Here is a 23636-nt window from a genome sequence, read left to right as displayed (position 1 = left end):
CTCTAACACACGTTGGTTGTATGCTCTCTTCTTTTCCCGTTCGTTTGAATCAAAACACTTCTTGAGGTCCTGGGAGACATGTCGTTTTGCAAGTGGGTTAAAAACCCTTATGTCGAAGAATGCAGACTGACCTGTCTGTCAGAAACCTCTGGCGTGGATGTCCAAGCGTGCTTCGTCCCCAGTGATTGCACTGACTTCATGTAGATCTTCACCAGTCAGGGGATGGAGGGCGAGTTCGATTACTACATCTTTACAGATGGTTTTAAGCATCAATGCAATGGTGTTTCGAAGTTTATGTGTCGTAATGACACAAATCCCCCCTTTTTGCATGATAGAGCATGTTGTAAATCGAACGGGATGCCACATTCACAAAGTGTTGGTGGTAGTCGTTTAAGTTTGGTACCCATAACGAATGCGAATGAGGTCCCAGAAAAGCTCCTTGTTAAGCTCATAGCCTTCATCCGCAATTGGAAGAAGCGTTAGCCAACTTGAGGCCCCTTTGACACATGCAAGGTCATTCAGCTTAAGGAGATCTGGTGACATTTGATCTCTTAAGTTTGATAGGGCTTCATTCTGGGCTTTTCTTTTGGCTGACTTTAAGCCGTGTTTGATCTTTTTCACCTCATTTGCATCATCAAGAGGGATTCTCTGGTTGATGATGTTACGAGCTAGGTGGTTTGTGAGCTTTTGTGAATTTTCATATTCTCCTGTTGACATTTCAGCGAAAATTGGGATGCCCAGACCCCCAAGCTTTGGTGGTAGGGCCATCAATTTTCTCAAGTTAGTAGAGCAATTGATCCCATTTGTAATAGCAGGGATAAACTCTGTAGTGATGATGTGGTCGAGTTGTGTAAGTTGTTCTTGGATGTTTGGAATAGTGCGCATGGCATAGCAAATTTTATGTTTGTAGCCTGCTACAAAAGCAGCATATGCTGCTTGAGGTTCTGTTTTTCCAATTGCACTTAGTACCCTTATCTCCTCGACCCACTCATCAACTTTGTCTTGCACGAATGCTTTTCTAAAGGATGCATGTCCTAGTGCAGCCCCTAGATGTCTTTTACCTTCTGAGGTGATTTTGACGCCTGTTCCCTCGAAAATCTCTTTAGCTTGTGCAAGGAAAGTTTCCTTCACAACAATCCACGTTTTTCCAGCATTTGGAAAATAGCCATAGCTAGGTCCCAGCTGGCAAAGTTTGTCCCACCAGCGACGGAGACCTCTGAGTGTGCCTGCTGCTGTTATGTCATCAGCATAGGCAGCACTCTTGGTTGTGAGATTTTCTTGGTTAGAGAACTCAACGAGTGTAAGAAGTAGTGGTATGGTGGCTATTGCATAGGTTGCCATGGCTACTGGGTCACCTTGGGTTGTGCCTTCCCTAGATTTTAATTCTCCTCCACCGGCGATGAATAAACGAGAGTCAGTTGAATAGCAGTTGTTCACAAACGTTGCTATCACCGGACAAATAATCTTTATGTTGTGGAGGAAGAGTTTTCGGTTGACCGAGTTAAAGGCGTTAGTAGCATCTACTAGCAGCACTGCCTCTGTAGATTCTTCATGGTCAAAAATCTGTTTCATAGCATGGACTAGTGCTTCACAACCTGCTTCGTGACCCGCACAGACTTGAAGAGAACCTACTGAAGACATAATTTCATCTTTAGTTGTAGCTGTAATTGTTTTACCAATAATTCTGCGAAGTACCTCTCCTATTCCAATGGGACGCAGTCCTGGATTTTTGTCGAGGGGAATCAGTCGGCATGCTAAAAAGGCCTCCAAGCTGTTTGGGTCATGATCAGTAATGCATAGCTTTTTACACATGTCAGCAAGTGCTGTACAGAGATCATCACTACTCTTACCAAAACTTTTCGAAGTGAGTATCCTTCGCCACCCAAATGCATCTAGACCGGATGGCCCTGACCCTCCCTTTGTCTTGGCTGCAGCTGTTCTTATTGAAGCTGCATTTATGGACTCAAACCTTACATGATGTACTTTAGTAAGTTGGTCTGCAAATAATAAGTTAGGGTCAGGGTCTTTGGGTGGTGGATGTTTTTCTCTCAGAAGATTTAGGGTTTTCGAGTCAAGCGGAAGTATGCCATTTTGCATGTTGTCCGAAAGTAATTTCAGAGCTGAGTTGATCTCACCTTTTTTGATCAAATTACGAAATGATTTGGAAAGCTCAGCAATGGTTTTTTTGCCTCCAAGAAATTTAAGTTGACTTTGAATAGTTTCACCTTCATGTACAAGCTCCTCAATGTCGCCATTTTTCCATAGCAATAAGCGCCGCTCTAAGGCCAATAGATGGTCTTTAGCTTTAGAGGTTTTAGATGGCTTTTGAAGGAGTAAGCATGGCATGACCATAAGAGCTTTGAGTGAGATCAACTTTAGGGGAGAATCGTTGTTCCATTCCCCCACAAGCCTTGTCATCTCATCTATAAATTCTTTTCCTGCCTTTCCGGAGGGAAGCAGAAAAATATTTTTTTTCCAATGCACGATTTTTTCATATGCATTGTTCAAGTTTTTTTCAAAAGTATCAGACTCATGGTTTCCCCATGTATATTTTGATGAGATTATGCCATTTGAAGTATTATCTGTTTGCCCTTGTGGTGTGACAATATCTTCTGCTGGAAGGCTAGATGCTGGCATAATGTTTTCCTGAGCTTGACTCTGAACACTACGAGAAACCTCATTTTGTGATTGTGGTATTCTTTTTTTGCACTTTGGAAGGTGTTCTAAGTAGTATCGTTCAATCTTGTATTTTTTGTTGCAGTCCTTACAAGAAAATTTGTATCCACTTACATTTTGACTCATGGTTTCTCGATTCTTGTGTTTTCTGATTGTATACAAAGAGCTCGTGTTTTTTTGGTTTGTTCAAGGCCCAATTTCTCCTACCTCTCCCTTGCCAAAAAGAGCTAATTGTAACAGATACCTCTCTTGTGTCTAGAAGTTGATAAATCTTTTGGTTGTATTCACTCTTCTGGTGATATTCCATTGACTTTTTCCAAACCAAGACAAATAATCATAAAAAATTCACTAAGATACGTCCGCCATTTTGAAATTTTCTTCCGACACGCTAAATTCAGTTTTGTATTCATCTTGGCGCTGATTTTCTCCGTTACGATTTTTTAGTGAAATCATTTTTCTGAAATTGTAAGAACTGAACTATTTTTGTATCGATAGAATTGTTAAATTTCTCTGAGCTGATTTCTTAAGCCGGACATTAGCGTAACTTCAAATTAATTGCTTTTATTTCTTTTCTTTTTTCAGCCGAAATCAAAACCTTCTGGCTAAAAGTAAGAAACGGTACCAGCTCGGTAGCGGATGTGTTGGTGAAAGCGCATGATAACTTAGAGAAGACCAACTTAAAAAGAAAGCGGATTCCTCCAAAGACGATTGTTTCGATGCGTATGGCGACAACATTTCAAGACCTGGTGGTGTCGGCTACAACAAGGGAAATGCGAGACCGCATGCTAGTGAACGGCGAGGAGAAGCTGGTGTTGGAGATCGAAGAAGGTGACGAGATATACATCGTGCTAACAAGAAAGAAGCACTTTTTTCACTTCCAACACCAGTTTCTCCTTTTCGCTCACATAAATTTGTTCTCTGAAGATAAGTAAGCGTCTTGTCTGTTCCTTGTAGCTACTCGAAGAAATCTAGGTCTTCTGTTAATCTGTAAATTATTTTGGAATTTGTTTTCTTTTGATGTTTGTTTATTCCAAATTTCCATGTGCTTTTATCGTTTTCTTTTATCAAAGCCTTAATGTTCGACTTCTCGGGTAACTTAATTCATGTCCCAGAATTGCATTAATTTTTCCGCCCCAGTTCCAGTCCCTAAACCATAACAAACTATACAATTTTGGAAGCGTATTTGGATGTAGAATACCGTATTCGGTGTAACTTAAATTCTTTCTCAGTATAATTAGAGAAATCTTAAGAAAACCTGATTATGACGTCATGATTGATGACGTCATAATTACAAAAAGTTGAATATCTCGAGAAATATAAATCAAAACTTTATGAAATTTGAACCAGTGATAAAGTACATTGAGATGTTTCAAAAAGTTTTGAAAGTATTACCCAAAATTAATGACGTCAGCAGAGATTGCAAGAATTCTAATTTTTGCGATAAAATGCTGACATCAGCAAATTTTCAAATTTTTTAAAAAATATTCTCCTCCTCTTGACAAGTTTTATCATTGGTCAAAATTTCATAAAGTTTTGAGTATTAGTTCTTGAGATATTCAGGTTTTTAAAATTATGACGTCATAAATAATGACGTCATAATCACGTTTTCTTAAAAAAACTCAAATTCTGCTGAGAAAGAATTTAAGTTACACCGAATACGGTATTCTACATCCAAATACGCCTCCAAAAATGTATAGTTTGTTATGGTTTAGGGACTGGAACTGGGGCGGAAAAATTAATGCATTTTTGGGACATGCATTAAGTTACCCGAGTTTGAAATAAACCAGACCTAATGGTGATACGTGACATTCCAACGACTCGCTAATTTTACAAAGTTATTCTTTTTAAATGTTTTTTAACAATTTATTTTTATTGCTACGAAATAGAGTTCAGACGCTTTTTTGGATTAATTTTCGAAAGATGGAATTTTGTGCGTAAGCTCTCGTTTTTTGGGGGACTGTTTTTCAGAATTCTAGCTCAATCGGGAAGTTAAATCGTTAAATCGACGTTGAATTTTTTCAAAACCCAAATTTGAATCCTTGGCTTGAAAAGGTAAGGGGAGTCTGTTTTTGAATTCCTGTTCGATTAGAATACGAATTCTTATAAATAATTAACGAGAACTTGAAGGAATAATAAATGCCTCTTCCAGAAAATATTCGTTATATGGGTTCACCAAATACATTATTTTTTTCAAATATCTACCCCCGGATATTTCAATTTTTCACCCCACCCCCTGGACAAGTTCACCCCATGGACATGGTAGTTTTTCAGGATTTTTTTGATACCCCTGGACAATATATCTTCGAGCCCAATCTGTGAAAAGCTCAGGAGACTCCCCAAACTGGTTTTACTGGTCTCTCACTGAGAGTAAGATTTTGCCGTTAGCGAAGGAGGGAAATTGGCCTTTTTGTACATAGTGACAAAGTAAAGTTCAACCAGAAGTAGACTCACTGCTAGAACCGGAAAATTGGGCCTTGTTTCCAAAGAGATCATTTAAATTTATAATATAGGAACATTTAATCATTAATCATACAACGCTCTATCTTGATCGCAGTGATCCATACCCAGATAAATAAAATGACAAAATGATTTTTAAAGTGGCTAGGCCAAGTGGTCAAAGGAGAAGCAGCTAAATGCCGAGAAAACGCTATTTTCCCCGAATTTCCCGATTAAATCCGAAATCGGGTAGTATATCATTTCGGGATTCACTTTCGTTTTCGGACTTTTTCTCAGGAACCTGCAGGAACTCATCTGTCTGTCTATCTGTCTACAAGCTGACACTAGAAATGATGGAAATTAATTATTAGGCAATGGAGGTAATTATATTTTTTTGATTTAGTTTCTGACTCTCTCAAAGATTATTCCTTGTTGTATACGTGCTGAAAATACCACGGAACACGGAAATGATGACTGACTATTGACTTTCTTTTTATTTTGATCGATCAGGATGGATCATTGGGCTATTCCAAAATAAAATTATACAGGGGTATTGACAATCTTTTTTCACTAACCCCCTGGAAATTATGGGGTGGCTAGACCCCTCTGAAAAGTGAAATTTTGGGATATGGTCTGGAAAACAACTACACTGTAACTTGGTCTAATGTCGACACCCTTCCTGTAATTCCGACACCCTTTTTATCAGCTGAAATTGATAGAGAGGTTGAAACTGTTTTTCTTTGCTTAGTGGTCGGAGAGGAATAATGCTTTTTCAATCATTGATTCAAGCTTTCATATTATTCCTGTCTCTAAAGAAGGGTGTCGGAATTAGACGAGGGATGTCGATATTAGACCAACTTACGGTATTGATTTCAGTTTTGAAGACAGAACCCCCTGGCCCCTGAGGACGGGGGAGGACGAGAGGACGAGAACACAACTTATTTGTGACCGCAGCCTTACAACAATACAATGCTGACAAGTTGACAACAAATTGACAAGACAGTAATACCTGAGAGAAGTTTATCTATCCATCGATCTGGAATGGCCTAGATCCAGACGGTCAGTCTGTCAGTCAGTTGGTTGGTCCATCGATCACATATCGAGTGCTGGGGGCCTGGTTTATGATCAAACTCTCCCACTCAATCTGAAGATTTATGAATGGTCTTGATTACAGTATTAAATTATCTATTGATTATCAGAAGCGATGGTATCAAGTAGTCCATCATCGATTGACAAAATAAGGGCTGAAAGATAATCATTTGTGAAAGATTTTGTGAAATCAAGCAGATAAGTAGAGCTCTAACTTTAAATTCTTGTAGGAACTAACTGTCTGTCCTGAAGAAATTTCCCATATTATTTTCCTTCTATTTTAGAATCATTGGATGTCTTGAATAATGCCCAGATTAAAAAGTATTATGACCATCAAACAGGTATGAAACAGCGTTTCCACAAATGAAGTACACTAGTATATCCAATTATTATCCAAAGATAGAAAGTCTAATTCAAAGTAACTTACTTCACTACAATCTAATCATGTATTTTATTGTTACAGCACAAAGTTAATATTTTTCGTTTACTAATTTAAGTGTCATTTCTCTTGATTTAGTCACTCCGTTCCCTGTCCGTGATGCTCATGAAATTTGGCAACAGTGCCAAACGTTAACAAAACAAGAACTCGACATCTTTATCGAGCACAGATGGGAACTTTTAAAGTTGTTTGTAAGGGGTAGATGCGATTCTTTTCGCTGGAAAGCCTTTTATGGCTATGGAGATGAAACAACATTTCTAAAGGTAAATAGACGGCCTTTCCGAGTAGATTTAAGATTCAAAAAGATACCCTTTACCTCAGGGTTTAACTGATTTGCATTTCGAAAATCTTGATAATTGAGCTTGCATGAAGGCTGCCAAATAGAGTGGATCATTTAATACCTACTACTTAAATTTTCAATAATGCAAAAATCAATTCAGATTGCCAATTTAAATTCTAAAATTGTTTAACCTTATGAGGGTCAACCATTTATTTATTAGCTATGTCAAAATGAAATTAACTTTTTAAATTGAACTTTTAATGCTTTTTAGGATAAACACGGAACCATGCATTCAGAAAAATTGTCAAATAAAGGTGTTTTGGGGGAGCTTTCGTCTACCTTGGTTATTAAAGGTTAGCATTTCCATGTTTTCCCATTTTTAGTTGTGATTATAAAAATAGTTATTTAAAGCTGCATTTGTGACAGGGTTGTATTGTTCTAATCAAGTTAGGGAAAATGTCTTTAAGTTTACTGAAACATCCATGAACAAAGGACTTTTGCTTTTACACTATAGAATTGTTGAAGCCAGACGTCTACAAGAACCTCCTTTAAACTTTACGAGCGTCAGTGCCCAACGTTGAATCTCTTCGATCATCTAACTTTATAACTTGTGTGCTGGCTCCATATGCCGTAAAGGTTTTCCTGATAGATGCCTCGAAAAAATCTCCAGACCAGATTCAGTATTTCATGGAATTTTGGAATGAAATAAAGCTAAGTAAGTGTAGAATACTATCATTAACTTTGAAATCATGGTCAAGTCCATTGTTTACAAATTCTTTCAAATTAAAAATTTCAAAATTGTATTAATGCAAACAAAATATCAATCAGGGTTTCCATTTGATTTTTACAGAACCTATAAAAGAAGAAGTGGTTTCAAAAAAGCGAGACACAACAGGTAAAGACAGTGATATAAATAACCTACAAGTGAGGTTATCTATCGATATAAGCGTCCTTTAAAAGTCATTAAAATGTCTTTATTCCAGCTTGGTATTTGTCTTTTTCAGAAAACTAGATTTCAAAAAGTCAACCCTATTATTGTTAGTTGAACACATTTTATGAAATTCTTTCGAAAATCAGTAGCTTATCCTTGGAGTAATCACGGTATAAGTATATTTGTGTTTATTACTTCATTTAGGAAAACGCAAATTCGCGTCCAAATACAATAGACTGCCTAAAGATAAGAATGGTCATCTTTCCCTGACTGGTAAGCCATTGTCTTTAAAAAGAAAGAACCAAAAAAGAATTTGAGTATAGTAATTTTTTATGATTCTTGCCATTTTGAAGGGTAATTTTCATTACTTGATGTTGTTTACGTAATAGGTAAACCACTAAGTTTTCACGTTTGAGTAACGTTTGATTGTCTTTTTAGGTAAGCGACTTTTCATTTTTACCAAAGGCACATGAAATTTTAGATTCTCTTAATGCTTTTTTCATGGTCAATCTTTCTATTACAGTCCTTGAAGTTAAAATGAAGTTATTAGTGTTGTATATATTACTTAGGTTTTTTAACTTTCATTTGTAGATGTACAGAAATCGATATTCCTAGAATGGAACCGAAAGATAGACAAACTGCTGGCCCTTTGTAAAGATGAAGGTGAAGATAAAAATCGAGTAAGGTTTCAAATTGTTACTTTATAAAAATATCTAAAAGCTGGGTTAGGGTTTTAATTTATAATATAGTCCGTGAAGTTTCATTTGGATAATGAACTTTTATGAAAACAATTGAAAACAATTGAACGATTATCCAAATGAAAATGGACAGACTATACATAATCACCTTGTGATGTTTGAACAACAAGCTATACAGTTTATATTTTTGAATTTTGCAAAAACAGGGTCGGTCAGGCCCTTAGATCAATAAATTAAATTGGTCTCGCCTAAAAGATAAACTGTATATATTACACCCGTGTCTCAGTGACCCAGTGAGAATATTTTAGCCAATAGGGATAAAATGAAGGAGATAATAGCCGATGCGGATAAATATTTTTTAATGGGTCCGGGTTTCAAATTCTATTATTTACAGCTAAAAATTCTGGTTGGGATTCCCAAAATTTTAATGTTCATCCCATTGGGAAGGGAAGTTCAATGTGATTTTCCTATTGTGATAAAATTTCAGGGCTTGGGCGTTTTTCTCACCCGATTTATCCAGTGGGGAGGGTGTCCTATCGGGTCTGTCACATAAGGGAGTTCTATTTTAAAACTTTTTCGTGCATGAATAGTCTTTATATTGTAATAGATTATTTGGAAAATACCAAGCTCAAATATCCTTTTAGGACTACATCCCAGTCTTTACCGGGCTTATGGAGCTATCAGTAGTATATTTTGACGAAGCCATCCTCTTTAAGTCGTGTATCAAAACAAACGCTTTAGTGGATGTGCTCAACAGATTAAAAAACATCAAAACTCAGTTTAGTGGGTTCCGGACCCAAACTGGTCACTTGTTGGAACTGATTAAAAAGCATTTAGACCCTAACAGAGGTAATTTTGAAATTTTACAATGAAATCAATTGCGATCACCAACTCGAATGTTTTATGAGGTTTTTCTTGTATTTTTTAAGGGAACGAGTAGTGACCCCTGCCTCTACCCCTCCCTTTATAAATCTACCCCTCCTTTCTTGCCTACCCCCTCTTTTCAAAAAATTATTTACTATGTCTTGCTATCTGACTTGGCATATGAAACTTTATCCTTATATTTGTTTTTGATGAAGGAGGGGAAGCCGAAAAAGGAGAAGAAACAGAAGACGAAAACGAAGACGAAGACGAAAGAGACGACGAAGAAGAAGGAGAACAGGACGAAGAAGGAGAAGAAGACGAAGAAGACGACGAAGACTACGAAGAAGACGACGTAGATGACACAGATGAAGAAGAAGAAAGATTTAAAATCAAGAAAAGAAAACAAGATAAAAATCGAAAGAAAGAAATAGGAAGCAAGAAAGCAAAGAAAGCAAAGAAACAAGACCTCCAATGCATACATTATTACCCAGCAGAAGACAGGTATGGTAGAATTTCCCTTCTGACCTCTCAAAATTAAATTAAAGCCGAAGCAAAAGCTAAAACTGAGGTACAACAACTAATTATTCTTCCTTTGTTTTGGATATTGTTTTCATTCTGTTGATAAAGGCCTTTTGTGGAAACAATTTTAGGTGTCTAAAGGCTGTAGATTCCTTTTCGAGCATGGCACAAAAAATGCATGGTATTCATTTATTTTATAGGTTGTCAGAAAAAGTTGACTTGCCGGCATCGCAAATAATCTCCTTAAAAGAAAAAGTCAAGGATAGACTGCTGACTGAATTTGGGGAGTATGATTCTGTAAAGGTAAGAGTTAGGGTCATATTTTCATCCTTCCGTCTATCTTTCAAGTCACTCTTGTGCAATCAAATTTACAATTTTATTCTGTTACTTGGATCCCTTTCCGCTTTAGTTTTAAGTTTATTTATTTCTTATTCCTCATCTTTTCCAGTGACAATAAACCAGCTGCGCTGGAAGCTCCGGCTTAAGAGATTAAAAGATGTGAAAGATGAGTTTGTTGAGTTAGTTGTGTTAGAACGTTGCCTACAAACTACTAATCAGAACAGATCAGAAAGCAAAGTAATAATTCTATTGCAGAGCGACTATGAGAAATAATCTTAACAAATATAAATAAACAAGCTGAAAGTTTAGCTCTTCTAAGTGATTACACACGCACTTTCTTGCCTAAAGAACCAACCTTACCCCCTCCCCCACTCATCCTCAACTAAAAAGTTCAAGATTGGAGCTAAAGGAGATAAACGTTTAGAAGTCAATATTTCCAAGTTCTTATAAATTTATTTTTTTCTAAACTTGCCAATAGTGAGGCCATGGTGCGCCGTTGATTTGATTGTCCGGATAAAATTTTGGGTAGAAAAATAGCCTAAACTAGAGGCCACGGCTTTTAGTAGCTAAGCATTATTATTTCTGTTGGGGAAAATACTTGGAGGAGAGTAGGATAAACCAAATAAAATGGTACAATAGTGTGTATGTAATAAATAGTGGTATATTTGGAAAAAACCTGTTTCGGGTTTGAAAAATCTTCAAAAGGAACCGTCGCCCCAGCCAATGAAATTACGACAAAGTCCAAAAAATATCATTTTCAGTTATAACACTGTGAAAATTTCTCTGATCTTGTTAAAATTTACACAGGAATTGTGTTTTAGTATCCTTTACTGAACTCTTATAGTGATATATTTGTAAAAAATCTGTGTCGGGTTGAAAATCAAAAGGAAGGTCGCCAGCCGCGATGAAATTACGACAAAGTCCAAAACGATCATTTTCAGCCATAACACTGTGAAAATTTCTCCATCTTGTTCTAATTTACACAGGAATTGTGTTTTAGTATCCTTTACTGAATTCTTACAGTGATATGTTTGTAAAAAATCTGTGTTGGGTTTGAAAAATCAAAAGGACGGTCGCCAGCCGCGCTGAAATTATGACAAAGTCCAAACGATCATTTCAGCCATAACACTGTGAAATTTCTCCAATATCTTGTTCAAATTTCACAGGAATTGTTTTTAGTATCCTTTACTGATTCTCATAGTCATAGTTTGTAAAAAATCTGTGTCGGGTTTGAAAAATCAAAAGGAACGGTCGCCAGCCGCGATGAAATTATGACAAAGTCCAAAACGATCATTTTCAGCCATAACACTGTGAAAATTTCTCCAATCTTGTTAAAATTTACACAGGAACTGTGTTTCATTATCCTTTACTGAATTCTCATAGTCATATGTTTGTAAAAAATCTGTGTCGGGTTTGAAAAATCAAAAGGAACGGTCGCCAGCCGCGATGAAATTACGACAAAGTCCAAAACGATCATTTTCAGCCATAACACTGTGAAAATTTCTCCAATCTTGTTCTAATTTACACAGGAATTGTGTTTTAGTATCCTTTACTGAATTCTTACAGTGATATGTTTGTAAAAAATCTGTGTTGGGTTTGAAAAATCAAAAGGAACGGTCGCCAGCCGCGATGAAATTATGACAAAGTCCAAAACGATCATTTTCAGCCATAACACTGTGAAAATTTCTCCAATCTTGTTCAAATTTCCACAGGAATTGTGTTTTAGTATCCTTTACTGAATTCTCAAGTGATATGTTTGTAAAAAATCTGTGTCGGGTTTGAAAAATCAAAAGGAACAGGAACGGTCGCCAGTCAACAATGATGAATACAAAACAGGATCATTTTCAGCCATACACATAACACCATAAAAATTACTCAGATCGTTTTCAAATTTGCACTGTAATGTTGTAATTTTAGTATTCTCTTTTGAATTCCAATGGCTGTGTGTTGGAAAGTTTCATTTCCAAGTAGAAGAGAAGTTAGCCATATATGCAAGATTTAAAAGCACTCGATCAGCTGACAATTCATGGCCAAAATTTCTCCAAAGTCTTTCCACATTGTAAGAGAACCAGTATGCATCAAACTTCTCATAAATCATGTCCAAAACATCATGAATAATGATGAAAATGATCAATTTTTCACTGAGATTTGCCCATTCGCTACACAGTCAGCTAGCCCACTTTCGGCAGCCATCTTTTTCTGAATACTTTCCGCGAATCAAATCACAATATTATCGAAATCCAGATAATCCGTTTTTATTAAATCGGAATAGATCATCGGATTAGATAAACAAACAAAAAATGTCTTGACCGTCGTCTGACGAGAGAGAATTTAAGGCTCCTAGGCCGGAGCAATGACTAATTTGTTCAAAAAGATTAGTCCTTATTCCCTGGCCAGTCACTTTAAATTTTAGATTTTATTATTTTTTTTATTACAGAAATTTACATCAAACAGCGGGCACCAGAAGCTTCGCACGACTTGTCCGTTCAAAGATTGTCCCTCGGGATTCGATGGGGTAGAGATCGCGACACACCTCAAAGGCAGGCACCACATGTGGACAAAGGAATATGCAGATAAAGAGCAAAACTATAGACACCGGTACTTTATTTTAATTTAATCGAAAGCAGATACTCGTGGTATCGAAATAACTGCATTGTCTCCTACTAATATACTAATAACATTGACGCCTCAGAAGTTAACTCAGCCCTAATATATCTTTCACTTATACAAAGAAAGAATGAAATGTTGATCTCCTTCGTATGATATATATTTTATATCATTGTGTAGGATCATTTTGTTTTTTCAAGTTATATTTCATTTTTACACAGAATGTTTGAATTGGTGTACTCGTTTGAAAGCTTACAAAAGCTCCTACCCTAAGATGTGTCGTGAATGCCGCAAATTTTACGATCGTTTGGACACCCATCTCAGATACAGTCACAATATGAAGAATAAAGCCGAGAGAGATATTGAAATCGAGGCTTGCAAGCGCGAGGAGACCCGATTTCTTAGTTTCCACAACTCGTTTCCAAGTATGAAGCATAATAAGTAAAAATATGATTATGTCTGAGTTTTCTATTTCGCAGACCTTGTAAATAAACTTTAAACAGTGTGTATGGGCTTGGTTTAGCTAATATTACATTTATTTATTTTTTTCAAAGGAATGTATTGAGTTAGTAAGTGATCTAATATACCGGGTGGTCCAAAAAAAACTTCGGACGTTTGTTGGCTTCTTGAGACCAAGTTTTTTTTGGACCACCCGGTACTTATTGCTCTTATTAGAAAGAGAAACATTTTATTTCATTCTTTACATACAGCTTACCATCGACATCATTGTCAACTAAAACAAATACCTCAATTATGCCAAGTTCGAAGAGAAGAAGTGCTAGGTATGTCGTAATATTTTGCACATTAAAGCATCAAGTTTTGTTTAGAACTCTCTTTAAGGTTTAAATCTTTTCAAGTCATTCATTATTTAGTTTCATCATATTTTGAACACGTGAATGAAATTATAATGCACTGCAGAACATTTTGGCAAACCGGTAGGAAAATGGTAGGCTATAGGGAAAAACTGATAGTTTAGGAGTCACTCCTTCTTTCATATACAGTTCACGCAAATCGTCATCGACAATAACACGTCCAAGTGCATCGCATCACAACAAATTATGTTCATCTCCCGGTTCAACCTCACCAGATTCGTCACCTACCCGATCTTCATTAAGGTTAGTATTCACATCATGAACTCGCTTGGAAATGATTCCCTCATTCAAAAGATTGATTAGAAATAGTTGGTAACGGTTAGAATTACACTGAAAAAAACCGACATATCACCTCAGCCGATTTGGGAAGATTTTCGACGAACCCAAAAAGCCTTTCATGCCTCTCATTGGGAACTGCGCAAATCCGGAAAGACTCTGCTCAGTTTTTGAGGTCAGGCACAAACCTATGGCAGGTGTCCCAAGGCCCACGGAGGATTTAGAGACTTTTTTATTTTGTCGAAAATCATCCGAATTTCACATGTGTTCAAGAAACAAAATTAGGATTGACATAAAAATCTAATTTCCTGAAAAAAGACAATTATGAACCTCAAATAAAGACTCATGCCAATGAATTTGACATAAATAAAAACCTTTATAATTTACTCTTAACTTGTATTTTCCACGAGCTTCCTGTGAGCCCCACCCCCCAAGGTCCTTGGAACTGCAATGTTTCTGGAGATCGATCGAAAGTTTTTACATAGAGTTTTATATATGGGCATGTTTAGGATGGTGTTTTGGACTTTCCAGGGCTTCGAAATTGGGCCAAGTCTATTTCCTTCCCAGAATAGCCTCTTTCATCTTTGGTATTGCCTATCATAGGAACTGCGTAAATTCGGAAAGACTCTGCTCTTTTGTCGAGGTCAGGCACGAACCTCTGGCAGGTGTCCTAAGGCTCACGGAGGATTGGGAGGCTATTTGATGTCGTCGCAAATTATCCAAATTTCATATCATGTGTTCAAGAAACAAAAATAGGGTTGACCTAAGAATCTAATTTCCTGAAAGAAGACATTTATGAACGTCAAATAAAGACTCATGCCAATGAATTTGACATAAATAAAAACCTTTATAATTTACTCTTAACTTGTATTTTCACGAGCTTCCTGTGAGCCCCACCCCCAAGGTCCTTGGAACTGCAATGTTTCTGGAGATCGATCGGAAGTTTTATATATGGGCATGTTTAGGATCGTGTTTTGGACTTTCCAGGGCTTCGAAATTGGGACAAGTCTATTTCCTTCCCATAATAGCCTCTTTTATCTTTGGTATTGCCTATCATAGGAACTGCGTAAATTCGGAAAGACTCTGCTCTTTTGTCGAGGTCAGGCACGAACCTCTGGCAGGTGTCCTAAGGCTCACGGAGGATTGGGAGGCTATTTAATGTCGTCGCAAATTGTCCGAATTTCATATGATGTGTTCAAGAAACAAAAATAGAGTTGGCCTAAAAATCTAATTTCCTGAAATAAGACAATTATGAACGTCAAATAAAGACTCATTTCAATGAATTTGAAGTTAATAGACGCCCTTGATTAGTTACACTTATTTTCACCAACTGCCAGCGAGCCCCCAAGGACCTTTAAACGTCAATTAAGAACCAGAATTAGACTTTAAGGATTGTCTATACTGTGATTAAGCCCAGATATTGGTTAATGGGGGATTTCGACAGAACATTGTTTCACGGTTTCTTTTCTTTTGCAGACCGTCAGGACCGTCAACTCGGACATCACCGCGCAAAACGCGCAAGAGAGCATCCAATGATCTTGCATCGGTCCCTCTCAATAACGTGCCTGTGTTCCAACTGGAAGACTACGTGGAGATGACCCCGAACCACCACGAACAGTTTGGAACAGATAAGCGTGTTCAGAAATACTATTTCCGAAACGGCAAGATACTCCTGCTTAATTTCAAAAATTGGTTGACAATGTGCTGCCGGAATTCGGAAAAAAACGCCCAGGAGTATTATACTCACGTCAAGAAGGTAATTTTTCCGTTAAAACTTCTGAATGATTTTACTTTAAATTGTCTCATATAACTAGTTCTTTTGCTGTAACTGTTCTAGTTCTATTCAAAGTGGCCCGTCGTGGAAAATATTTTTTGAGCTGTCTAAAAGCTCAAATATTTTCCGTAGCAAACCGTTAAAAAAATTAACTCCAGAAAGAGCCCTTATATTTTTGGAAAGCCCTGTTTTTTTTCCTTTCTAAATAAGTGTAACTGAGTACTCCAAACAATTTTTGACAGAAATTATGAAACCAGACAACTATGCTGTCTTTATCTGTACAAGAATCCGCGACACAGCTTCAGTTTTTTTATGGGAAATTGTACGCTGATTCCGATTTTTTAATTGGACTTACCGTATCTGTAAAACTTTAGAAGGAATGCGACCAAATGTAAATGTAATTTTCAAACCGGATCACATACGTCTTTCGGAATGTATATGCTGGACGTATGAGATGCGTACTTAAGGCTGAGAAAGATTAAAACATTCGTTATACGTCAAATTATTGTAATTATTTTTGATTTTCAGGTATGGACCCAGCTTGACCCCACTCTCACCACTGGTCTTAAAACGAGGCTCACTCCTGAAAACCTGCAAGACCAGTGGTACAACAAATTCGTCAGGATGATCGAAGAGGAGCTGAACAAGCCAATACATCTACAAGGCAATTTCTACAAGCCAAACACAATTGCCGTCAAATTGAACAGTATAATGAAGATGTTGAAATTTGTCATTGCCAAAAAAATCTTCTATGGATTGGTGGTTGATGAAATCAACCAATTCAGAGAGGTCATTACTACATTGACCAACGGTTCGTGTAATAAATTTGTTAGTGATGAACAAAAATTGTGTTTAGTTTCATCGTCTTTAATCAATTTCCAAAGCATTGAAGCGAGTGGTGAAATAAAGTATAAGTAAATTATCTATAATGAATCACCGGAAAAGATTCAACCGGTTGAAATGATTTTGACGTGATTTTCTGACCTTTAGATTAGATTTTCGATTGTAATTTATGACACAATGTTTACCATTTTAGGACTAAGCGGGTTGATTTCGAAACGCCAGCAGCAACAGAAGCAGTACAAGCTGGACCATTTGTTGACATCAAGACATTTTCATCATTATGGGAACACATCCTTTGTCCAAGGCGTCGTCAGTGACCTTTTAGATAAAGAGACCAAGTACACACAGAGCAAATCTTTCGAGGCTCGAAACGTCCTTCTTGTTTTGACATGCTTCACTAATGGCGTCCGGTAAGATATTTTGAATTTTTGGTACGGAGTTTAGTTCAAAATATCCAAAAATTGCGTGTTTGAATATTTCAATTGGAGCAGACTGGTGAAACGTAGCAGGTTAGAGTGAGACTCTTATGAGGTCAAATTATCATGAATGTTTTACTTCTTTTTTAGAGCATCAAACCTAATGGAAATGTCCATTCACGACTTTAAGGAGGGTAAATGGGATGACGAATTTAATGCGTACATTTTGCGAAATTCAAATTACAAGACATCAATATTGTATGGGGATAAAATCATCGTCCTTTCTGAATGTCTACATAAGCTCTTCGACTTGTTCATTAAGAGGTGTCGTCATTTTTTTGTGGAAAAATGTGTCGAGAAGAAAAAACACGACCATCAAAGGTAAGTCAGAATTTTCTTTATACTTTGATAGGTAAGTCTCACCTCAAGAGGTATTTTTCGAAAGGAGCATTAGACTATTGAAAAAAAAAGATAAAAACTTTGCTATACAATCATCAGTGGTATAAGACTCCGATATGGAAAGACTGATTGTCCGTGTAAGTATGTGTTTACGGTTCATCATTACGATTGATAAAATGTTACTTCCAACCCATAGACTGTCTCATTAGGTGTAAATCTTCTAGTCGTTTGGATAAACAATAAAATGAATGATAGGCTAAATACGAATCTTGTATAAATTCTTAAAGGTTTAGTCTTGAACAAGTAAATAACAAATACGCTGTGATAAAGAAATTGAGTTAGGGTTGGCCTGTCTCTCAATGCATTTGAAACAACCAATATCTTATTTTTTACAGGAAGATCTTTCTATCACACGTGACGCACGAGGTTCTCAACCAGGCAGCAATAACAAAAGCCATGTCAACTTCGTTTAGAAACACTGATGTTTTGAAGTTCGAGAAGTTAGACCCTAACATCTCCCCCACGCGAGTTCGCATTGCAATGGCGACCGAATTCGCGAATAATAAAGGTAAATTATCAATTAATTGACTTATACTTGTTCATCCAGAAATGAAATCAATATCAACTTTACCAAGATCTCGCTTATCATTTGACAATGAACTTTTTTCATTAGATATCGATTTCGATGTATTCGCAACCCACTTTATGAAGCACAAGCCTTCAACATCCAGAAAGTTTTACGTCCAAAGATACATGCAAAGGGAGGCTATTCTCATGAGCCTCAAATGTTATGATGTGAGTAAACATTTAGTTGTTATACCCTCCAAAATATTATTTTGAAGTTTTAAGAGAATTATACTTTCTTGTACCATCAAAACTTTGCTATGAAATCACAAAGGATGATGATGAGAGCATTTTGGAGAGGATTTTATCCATTCTACTCTACTGGTACTTTTCGTGTGGAAAATGGTACTAAATCTTTTGCAACCCAATATCATGAATATTTTTAAATTCCTTTTCTCTTTTTAAGGCATTTGGAATAGATGAGAACCTGAAAAAGGCAGCATTAGCTGTTCGAGCGAAAGTAAAATCGGGGAAGACGAAACCTGAGGTTGTGCGAGAATGGATGAAAGAGAACGCAAAACTTTTTGCTAAAGAAAGAGGGGTTACCACCAAGGAAATGGAGGACGATGACCTGGAGCACGAGCTTCGCAAAGTTGAGAGTAAGAATATGTTTACATGAGCAATTTTGTAAAAATAGGTCCCTTTGACAAATTTAGGGTTAGATATTACAAAACTAAAATTCCAAGTTTGAAATATAAATTTCGTAAAAGGTTTGTTTTCATTTAAAAAGTATCATATCTATAATCCTGCCGCCTTTTAAAAATAATATTTATGAAAAACAACCCAAGATTTGTTCCTTCTAAATAGCATTAAGAGATCTTTTTTTGAACTCCTTCTCACAATTTATCAACTTTTTTCCGTAGAAGACGACTCAACCGAAGGTTTGTCCTTGCAAAGACACATGACAGAGATTTTTCAAGATAGTTAGTATGCTTTTTGTTGTTATGTGTGAGATTAGGAGAACTTTGAATATCATAATTGACTGCTTCTTTTAACTTTAATGAAAACTAATTTATATGAGGTTTCAAAGTCGAAGTAGGTGATCTTTTCAAGGGCACTCTGTTCATCATTTTTGTATGACTAATTCAGGTCCGGAAGTTAAGAAAAGCAATATTATTACATTAAAACAGGATAAAATAATATATAATTAAATTAGTTGGTGTTAACAGGAATATCAACCCCGAATTTGTTTCATCAACATACCATGTTCAACCTATGTTGTTCTTTTTTAACTTTTACATACAAAATGCTTTTCATTTAGATAAATCAGTATCGAGCATCTTTGAACTGCAACGAGACAAAAACATCAAAGAAAATCAAGACTTTTTGAAAAGCATTGGTAATTTAAACTCTTTATTTAGCTTGAAAATGTATTAATAATATGAAGAAGGCTTTTTGATAAATAAATGAGAAATGTTTTCTATAGCATCAGAATTCAAAAAAGTGTCATACTTGATAATGTAGATTTCTGTAAAGCTTTCTTTTCCATATTCAGGGTTACCCGTCAAACGAACGAAATTTTCAAAATCAGTAGACGTAGAGGATAGGTTTTCCTACCTATCTGAAGAGGAAAATGAAACAGATTCTAATTCTTCTAAGCAGAAGTCGACCAAAGTTCATTTTGACGTGGAAAACGATTCGAGTAGGAAACTTCATTTTTTCTGGTTTAATAACTTTTTCTTATGTAATTAATGTTCAATTAAAGATATCGAGCTGGCTAATAAAAGATTTAGGAATTGTACTCTTACAAACTACCTTAATGGGTAAATGTTCATTGGCAGCACCATGCATTATTTGATAGTATTTTATTCTATGCATTTTTAATATCTTAGAAACAGTTGAAAAGATTGATGAGTCAATTTCAACGGAGGTTGCGGATAACACAAAAGGTATGAAAAAAATTTAACTGTTGAATTCTAGCTGGATTTTTTCAAAGTATTATAAATGTTCATTTTGACGTGGAAAACGAGCCGAGTAGGAAACTTCATTTTTTCTGGTTAATAACTTTTTCTTATGTAATTAATGTTCGATAAAAGATATCGGGCTTGCTAATAAAGATTTAGGACATAGTACTCTTACAAACTACCTTAATGGGTAAATGTTGATTGGCAGCACCATGCATTATTTGATAGTATTTTACTCTATACATTTTTAATATCTTAGAAACAGTTGAAAAGATTGATGAGTCAATTTCAATGGAGGTTGCGGATAACACAAAAGGTATGATAATAATTTAACTGTTGAATTCTAGCTGGATTTTTTCAAAGTATTATAAATGTTCATTTTGACGTGGAAAACGAGCCGAGTAGGAAACTTCATTTTTTCTGGTTAATAACTTTTTCTTATGTAATTAATGTTCGATAAAAGATATCGGGCTTGCTAATAAAGATTTAGGACATAGTACTCTTACAAACTACCTTAATGGGTAAATGTTGATTGGCAGCACCATGCATTATTTGATAGTATTTTACTCTATACATTTTTAATATCTTAGAAACAGTTGAAAAGATTGATGAGTCAATTTCAACGGAGGTTGCGGATAACACAAAAGGTATGAAAAAAATTTAAATGTTGAATTCTAGCTGGATTTTTTCAAAGTATTATAAATGTTCATTTTGACGTGGAAAACGAGCCGAGTAGGAAACTTCATTTTTTCTGGTTAATAACTTTTTCTTATGTAATTAATGTTCGATAAAAGATATCGGGCTGGCTAATAAAGATTTAGGACATAGTACTCTTACAAACTACCTTAATGGGTAAGTGTTCATCGGCAGCACCATTTACTCTATGCATTTTTAATATCTTAGAAACAGTTGAAAAGATTAATGAGTCAATTTCAACGGAGGTTGCGGATAACACAAAAGGTATGATAATAATTTAACTGTTGAATTCTAGCTGGATTTTTTCAAAGTATTATAAATGGCCTTTTATGAGCGTGCACAAAATGTTTTGGCTGAAAATTTCGATTTTTTTCATTGAGAAAAGCGTGAATATAATAGGACATGTTCTTGAAACAAAACTAGGGTTGACATTTTTAATAAATCTGAATTTCTAAAAGAGGGCCAAATATGCCAAATCAACAGGTAGTGTAACCAATCAAGGGCTTAATTTATTTCAAAATCATTACAGTAATTTTTTTCAATATTCGTAAATGGCTTTTTGTAGGTCAGATTTTAAAAAGTGAATAATTATGTTATATAATTTGATACATTATGTATTCTTAATATCTTAGAAGCTGTCGAATCAATGGATTCGGATTCAACGGAGGTTGTGGATAACGTAAAAGGTATGATAATATTAATTGTTTATATTCTAGTTGGACTTTTTCTAAGTATTATAAACGACCTTTCAGGAGCGTGGACAATAACTTTTGGCTTAAAGTTTAAATTCTTTTCATGTTGAAAAGCATGAATATAATAGGACGTGTTCAAAAAACAAAAGTTGGCTTGACTTTCCAAATCAAAATTTCTAAAATAAGGCCAAATATGCCAAATCACCAGGTAGTGTAACCAATCAAGGGCTTAATCTCTTTCGAATGTATTACAATCACGTTTTATTTGATATTCATCTAGGTGACTTTTTTAATTCTGATTCCAAAAAGTGAATAGGGGGCATTCAAAAAGTACATCGTCGTCCATTTTCACTTATTTTAGACTCCCTCCCCCTCTATTCGTCGACGTTTGTTTCAAAGTAACCCCCCCACTCAGTACGTTTGTTTTTAATTGTAGATTTCTACCCCCTCCCTCCAATTTTGAGAGTTTCAGGAGTTTATAAAATTTTCTTGAAGATAATTATTGGAAAATTAAACAAGGTGACTTAAAACAATATTCTGTCCCACTTGGTAAGTGGTCAGTCTTTAAACCCAAAACAATAGAATGCCAATTGTAAAAATCATCATGGTCCGTTAGCTCTGTGATTTAAATGAAAAGTGTGATCAGTAAGGAAAAGAAAGAATCGTATACGATCAAATCAATGTTATTTAAGCTAGACCCCCCTCTTCAAAGCGAACGTACACTTGACGAACTTGACCCCCTCCCCTGTTCGTTTTTGTTCGCTTTTTGGCTGACCCACCTCCCCCCTCGACGACGAACGTACTTTTTAAATGCTCCCACAGATATATTAAATTGTTTGATACTATCAATGCATTTTTGATATCTTAGAAACTGGTGAATCAAAGAAATCAACGGAGGTTGTTGATAACACAAAAGGTATGACAATAAAATTACTGTTGAATCTTAGTTGGATCTTCTCTAAGTATTATAAATGGCCTTTCAGGAGCGTGCACAAAAACTTTTGGCTGAAAATTTGGATTTTTTTCATGCATTTAGTAGCTTACTTTTCTGTTATAAATATTCAGATAGTCTCTGTTCTTTTTGTTAGTATCTTTGTTTAACTTGGTCCGGCTCTTCAATTCTCATAGACAAAAACTGTAATTTAAATGTTTTATAGGTAAATCGTTGCCGAGGGATTATTATGACAAGAGAGATTTTCACGTCTGCAAGACCTCCATGCCCAATCGCCTGCACTTTCTTTGCCTTGTTTATGCATCGAAAGAAATCGTGAAGGATGCAGCATCCAAACCAAAAGGAGGCGTTCGAACCGAGGATTATCAATCGGCAATAGATTCGTTAATTGAATGGGATCGAGCAAAATGTCTCGAGGAATACGGATTTCAAAAAGTCATCCGTGAAATATTGAAAAGACTAACAGAAAAGGTACGGAGGGGTACCAAAAAGGATAAGGACGGATGGGCGTCTCTGGTTGAAGAGGCGCGCCAATTATACTTGTACGACCAATAAGGATTAGTTTTTAGTAATTTATTTCATTGAGATTACAGTGTGTCCCGAATAAAGCGGTCACTTTTCTACTATATATAAAAATCCTCAAAACTCATTTCCATAACTGTGATTGGAATTATGATTATAAATTACTTCCTTTTATTTCATTCAATACATTTTCAATTCCCAAGTCAATTATAAGTATTGTACAAAAGAAAAATGAAGAGAGTAATTAGCTATCTTGTGAGTAAGTTGAGAGGATTTTTACATATAGTAGAATACTGACCGCTTTATTCGGGACACACTGTAAGATGGTTATCTAGATGATTATCTAGAAAAATTCATGGCAAAGCTTGTTATCAAAGGTTTACAGCTGTTATTGTCTTTGTTTCTTTCTTTTGTTTTTCGTTTCTTTCTTTTGTCTTTCTTTTGAAAACCTTACTTATAGGTTTAAAGATTTGTCGTCTCTTCTTCAATCGATTTTAAATATTTTATACTGGAGTTTTGTTAGGGTGAGAGGTAATTTTTTATCTTCATATACGTGATTTTATTTAAATCCTTTATCTTTTATCATAGGAACCCTTTATTTATGTCGTTTGTCAGTTTAAATTTGTGCATAATGAAAACGAGCACTGCATTTATGTATTTCTAAAAAAAAAGAAATATCATCCAACTTGGTAGTTCTAACAAAGTTCTATTATCAGTTTATAGTACTGTTTATTGTTTGTTATTTCAATGCAACCCTTATTTTGTCACGGAAACATGTTTAAAAAAAT

At 35.7% G+C, this 23636-nt stretch overlaps 4 protein-coding genes across 8 annotated transcripts in view; 2 read left to right on the top strand and 2 right to left on the bottom strand.

Annotated features, from left to right (window-relative positions):
* Positions 1 to 23636, bottom strand: part of LOC136815453 (N-alpha-acetyltransferase 50-like) — a 431221-nt gene that overhangs the window by 198439 nt on the left and 209146 nt on the right. The gene's annotated exons all lie outside the window — the stretch shown is intronic.
* Positions 391 to 2418, bottom strand: LOC136815393 (uncharacterized). Its single transcript, XM_067071832.1, has one exon. The coding sequence runs from the start codon at positions 2416 to 2418 to the stop codon at positions 391 to 393; it is 2028 nt and encodes a 675-aa protein (XP_066927933.1).
* Positions 6486 to 13151, top strand: LOC136815392 (uncharacterized). The gene is made up of 12 exons (XM_067071831.1): positions 6486 to 6542; positions 6719 to 6903; positions 7192 to 7273; positions 7435 to 7635; positions 7771 to 7815; positions 8056 to 8124; positions 8443 to 8531; positions 9194 to 9398; positions 9629 to 9914; positions 10133 to 10235; positions 12709 to 12869; positions 13100 to 13151. Exons 4-12 carry the CDS (start codon positions 7608 to 7610, stop codon positions 13149 to 13151), a joined length of 1038 nt encoding a protein of 345 aa, XP_066927932.1. The 5' UTR covers positions 6486 to 6542; positions 6719 to 6903; positions 7192 to 7273; positions 7435 to 7607.
* Positions 13111 to 23551, top strand: LOC136815429 (uncharacterized). Of its 5 annotated transcripts, none has more exons than XM_067071877.1 (20): positions 13111 to 13319; positions 13589 to 13660; positions 13880 to 13993; positions 15503 to 15782; positions 16329 to 16611; positions 16837 to 17053; positions 17210 to 17440; positions 17854 to 18026; positions 18132 to 18253; positions 18489 to 18681; positions 18946 to 19005; positions 19344 to 19421; positions 19578 to 19724; positions 19915 to 19971; positions 20246 to 20302; positions 20577 to 20633; positions 20890 to 20946; positions 21318 to 21368; positions 22243 to 22290; positions 22532 to 23551. In XM_067071877.1, the coding sequence occupies exons 1-20, from the start codon at positions 13153 to 13155 to the stop codon at positions 22879 to 22881; spliced, it is 2814 nt and encodes a 937-aa protein (XP_066927978.1). In that variant the 5' UTR covers positions 13111 to 13152; the 3' UTR covers positions 22882 to 23551. The 5 variants fall into 5 exon arrangements, with proteins under 5 accessions (XP_066927978.1, XP_066927977.1, XP_066927980.1 ...); XM_067071876.1 differs by having other exon boundaries at positions 21315 to 21368; XM_067071879.1 differs by lacking the exon at positions 19915 to 19971 and having other exon boundaries at positions 21315 to 21368.

Source organism: Clytia hemisphaerica, unplaced genomic scaffold (assembly GCF_902728285.1).
Source record: "Clytia hemisphaerica strain Z4C2 unplaced genomic scaffold, Clytia hemisphaerica genome assembly, whole genome shotgun sequence".
Lineage (NCBI taxonomy): Eukaryota > Metazoa > Cnidaria > Hydrozoa > Leptothecata > Clytiidae > Clytia > Clytia hemisphaerica.
Note: the sequence above shows the minus strand (reverse complement) of the source record. Positions and strands in the feature narration are given on the sequence as shown.

What these genes read in the sequence shown, in the direction of transcription:
- LOC136815429 (XM_067071876.1), top strand. Translation starts at nt 13,153, where the DNA reads ATGTGTCGTGAATGCCGCAAATTTTACGATCGTTTGGACACCCATCTC. An exon ending in ATTATACTCACGTCAAGAAG is followed by an intron (nt 15,783 to 16,328) that starts GTAATTTTTCCG and finishes TTTGATTTTCAG; the next exon opens with GTATGGACCCAGCTTGACCC. An exon ending in AGACTTTTTGAAAAGCATTG is followed by an intron (nt 19,422 to 19,577) that starts GTAATTTAAACT and finishes TTCCATATTCAG; the next exon opens with GGTTACCCGTCAAACGAACG.
- LOC136815392 (XM_067071831.1), top strand. Translation starts at nt 7,608, where the DNA reads ATGGAATTTTGGAATGAAATAAAGCTAA. An exon ending in AAGGTGAAGATAAAAATCGA is followed by an intron (nt 8,532 to 9,193) that starts GTAAGGTTTCAA and finishes ATATCCTTTTAG; the next exon opens with GACTACATCCCAGTCTTTAC. An exon ending in TATTACCCAGCAGAAGACAG is followed by an intron (nt 9,915 to 10,132) that starts GTATGGTAGAAT and finishes TTTATTTTATAG; the next exon opens with GTTGTCAGAAAAAGTTGACT.
- LOC136815393 (XM_067071832.1), bottom strand. Translation starts at nt 2,418, where the DNA reads ATGACAAGGCTTGTGGGGGAATGGAACAACGATTCTCCCCTAAAGTTG.